The sequence below is a fragment of the Sinocyclocheilus anshuiensis genome, unplaced genomic scaffold (assembly GCF_001515605.1).
Source record: "Sinocyclocheilus anshuiensis isolate Anshui unplaced genomic scaffold, SAMN03320099.WGS_v1.1 scaffold145, whole genome shotgun sequence".
NCBI lineage: Eukaryota > Metazoa > Chordata > Actinopteri > Cypriniformes > Cyprinidae > Sinocyclocheilus > Sinocyclocheilus anshuiensis.
In genome coordinates this window covers 2,289,564-2,293,419 of record NW_015537973.1, presented here as the reverse complement: position 1 = coordinate 2,293,419, position 3,856 = coordinate 2,289,564, and the positions used below count along the sequence as shown (strand labels likewise).

Sequence of the window (3,856 nt, the reverse complement as noted above, 5' to 3'; positions counted from 1 at the left end):
TCTGTTTTTTCATAGTTTCAATGATTTTACACTGGCAACAAAATCAAAATGAAGTGTTATAAGGCAGGTGAGTTTCAAACAAAAATGTCCATCGAAGTATTTACAAGTGCTGCATTTCAAGCGCACCGATTGTCCTCCCCTAGAGTCTGAGTGAATGGTATTGTCCGTAAGAACCTGTACATAGAGAGGGAGAGCGCGAGCGCAGCACGAGAGGACAACGCTCATCGGCGGGAATGGCGGAGACCGTTCGCTCGCTCATCGACTACCGGGAGCCGCCGCAGCTGGACAGCAACGGAGAGAGCAGCAAGCCGCCGCAGACGCGAGGGTGAGGGAGTGAACAGACGCGAGAAAAAAGTAACATTTTCAGAGATGACACTGACTTTAAAGCTCAGAAACGTCTGACAGAAATAATATCACTTTTCTGTTACGACAAAATTATCGTAATGTCTAAAGTTTTTAAAATAGTTGTAGGTAAACAATTTTGTAATCAAAGCTAAAGAAATGTTTTATTTATTCAGTTATGAAGGTAAGTTGTTATTTATAAATAACGTTATTTCTCTGTTGTGACTGGAATCAGGTGTGTGTGTCATTTAAACGACAGTGACTACTAGTCTGATTTATTTTCAGTTTTAAAATAATGCATAATGTAGGTTTTTAATCACTGTTAACTCCAAATAAACAATTGGCGTGTGAGAGAGCGAGTGTTTGTGTGTGAGATAGAGAGTGTGAGTGGGTGATTGTGTGTGCGTTTGTGTGAGTGTGTGTGATTGCGTGTGTGTCACAGGGAGAGTGTGAGTGTGATTGCGTGTGTGTCTGTGTCAGTGAGGGTGTGTGTGTGTGTGTGTGTGTGTGTTTGTGTGTGTGTGTGTATGTGTGTGTGTGTGTGTGTGTTTGTGTGTGTGTGTGTATGTGTGTGTGTGTGTGTGTGTTTGTGTGTGTGTGTGTATGTGTGTGTGTGTGTGTGTGTTTGTGTGTGTGTGTGTATGTGTGTGTGTGTGTGTGTGTTTGTGTGTGTGTGTGTATGTGTGTGTGTGTGTGTGTGTTTGTGTGTGTGTGTGTATGTGTGTGTGTGTGTGTGTGTTTGTGTGTGTGTGTGTATGTGTGTGTGTGTGTGTGTGTTTGTGTGTGTGTGTGTATGTGTGTGTGTGTGTGTGTGTTTGTGTGTGTGTGTGTATGTGTGTGTGTGTGTGTGTGTTTGTGTGTGTGTGTGTATGTGTGTGTGTGTGTGTGTGTTTGTGTGTGTGTGTGTATGTGTGTGTGTGTGTGTGTGTTTGTGTGTGTGTGTGTATGTGTGTGTGTGTGTGTGTGTTTGTGTGTGTGTGTGTATGTGTGTGTGTGTGTGTGTGTTTGTGTGTGTGTGTGTATGTGTGTGTGTGTGTGTGTGTTTGTGTGTGTGTGTGTATGTGTGTGTGTGTGTGTGTGTTTGTGTGTGTGTGTGTATGTGTGTGTGTGTGTGTGTGTTTGTGTGTGTGTGTGTATGTGTGTGTGTGTGTGTGTGTTTGTGTGTGTGTGTGTATGTGTGTGTGTGTGTGTGTGTTTGTGTGTGTGTGTGTATGTGTGTGTGTGTGTGTGTGTTTGTGTGTGTGTGTGTATGTGTGTGTGTGTGTGTGTGTTTGTGTGTGTGTGTGTATGTGTGTGTGTGTGTGTGTGTTTGTGTGTGTGTGTGTATGTGTGTGTGTGTGTGTGTGTTTGTGTGTGTGTGTGTATGTGTGTGTGTGTGTGTGTGTTTGTGTGTGTGTGTGTATGTGTGTGTGTGTGTGTGTGTTTGTGTGTGTGTGTGTATGTGTGTGTGTGTGTGTGTGTTTGTGTGTGTGTGTGTATGTGTGTGTGTGTGTGTGTGTTGATTGTGTTTGGAAGGGAGAGCTGGATGAACAGGTAGTGTGTGTGTTTGTGAGAGAGCGAGGAATACATATATTCATAGAGAGAGACAGAAGGCAGATAGAAACGGAGAGTTTTTAAAATGCACATTGTGTGTGAAGCCTGTATATATCTATTGAAAGAGAGTGAGACAGCTTCACTGAAGCTGTTTGAAAGAAAACCCTGAACGGAGGGGTTTTCAATTAACTCTGAGCTGATTCAGAGAAATTTTTTATTGCTCAGAGGTTGCTCTTTTCATAGTTTAGGAGACTTAATAGATTTATGTTTAATCAATATATTAACTTAATATGTCTCTAATAATCCAAAAGATAAATAAAAATGGACAAATGAAAACTTACAAGACAATTGTTGAAATACAGCAAAATTAATGTAGATAGCTCAGATCTGATTGTCTGAACTTCAAGAATTTCACGAAAAATGTTTAAAAATCATATTGATAATTTCATTGCAGACTTCAAGTCTGTTTATATGTGCAGTTATGAGGGAGGTACTGCAGGTTTTTGTGAAGTCGAGTGACAGTCTTGGGGCTGGTTTTTGTGTTTTGCAAAAAACTAAAGTGCGGTGATGCATTTAAAAAAAAAATTGAATTATTTTAACTTTGCTGCATTTTTAGAACACCGTGTTATATGTGAGATGCTGTGGAAGATGCGGCGTAGCGTACTGGTCAAAGTCGTCCATCTAGCACGTTTACTAGAAAAACAATGGAAAAGCAGGAATGTGGAATGCAAAAACATGTTCTGTGTGAATAAACCCTTAATCTGTTTGTACAAGTATACAAGATACAATAAATCTAATACAAACTGGTAGAATACCTTGCTTTTGTTGCATGCCACTTCTGTCTTTTGGAGCACAAGAACAAAGCACGCAACATGAAAATTCAGTTTTTACTCATCCTCATGTCGATTCAAATCTGTATGACTTTTACTTTTTTCAGTGGAACCCCAAAATTTTTTCAAATTAAATAGTTTTTTTTTCCCCATGCAATGAAAGTCATTGAGGTCCAATGTTGTGTTGACCCCAGCATTCTTGAAAATATCTTATTTTGTGCTCCGCAGAAAAAAGAAAGTCATACGGGTTATAACTGACATGAAATTTTAACAGAATTGACATTTTTAGTTGAACTATCCCTTTAACGCGTATACATGTTGAACAAAGCCAAACTACAATCACACTCTGATTTCACAAAAACTGGTACGATTTCCTTTGGCTAAAGTGTTTATAGTTAAAACATAAAAATAGAAAATGATTATAGCTTCAAGCTTTTAAAAGTGCATGTAAATGCTCTTGTTGAGATCTCGTTTGAAACTATAGATTGAGATGCTTATTGGGGTTTTTTTTCTCAGGTGAACATCTGAGAAGCAGGAGACTTGAATATATTCTCCATTTAATCTCATTGCTCTCTTGGAGAGCTGAGATATCAACGAGATCTGAAGTGATGGACAGTTGGTTAGGTGTGGTAGAGTAGCATTAATCCAAATAGCATTATATACATGTTATAAGTGAGTAATTTTTGATGTTGTTTGAAAATAAGTGGTTTGAGTGACAGATTTGTGGGCCAAAAAACTGTGTGTCTGTTTAAGAGAAAGACAGAGAGAGTATGTTGTGACGAAAAGCAAAGGGGAGGGAGCGAGAGTGTGTGAGAGAGTGAGAACCGAGGCTGTGTGTGTGTGTGTGTGTGTGTGTGTGTGTGTGTGTGTGTGTGTGTGTGTGTGTGTGTGTGTGTGTGTGTGTGTGTGTGTGTGTGTGTGTGTGTGTGTGTGTGTGTGTGTGTGTGTGGTGTGTTGATTGCGTGAGTGTGTGCATGTCTTCAGACTGAGCCTGCATGTGTATGTTTACATTATTCAAACATGTGTGAGGGACAGAAAGACAGACAGGAAAATGGTGTGTGTGTATCTTCAGAGAGAATGCATTTGCTGCAGACTTTGTGTACGTGTGTGTGTGTGTGTGTGTGTGTGTGTGTGTGTGTGTGTGTGTGTGT

General features: G+C 40.1%; 1 protein-coding gene across 1 annotated transcript in view; it reads left to right on the top strand.

Moving 5' to 3' along the window:
• The first annotated feature begins 210 nt into the window (after window positions 1-210).
• LOC107671095 (uncharacterized) overlaps window positions 211-3,856 on the top strand; it is a 27,870-nt gene continuing 24,224 nt past the window's right edge. The window contains exon 1 of the mRNA XM_016463951.1: window positions 211-325. Within this exon, the coding sequence (XP_016319437.1) occupies window positions 234-325 (92 nt within the window). The 5' untranslated portion in view covers window positions 211-233. The remainder of the gene's footprint in view (window positions 326-3,856) is intronic.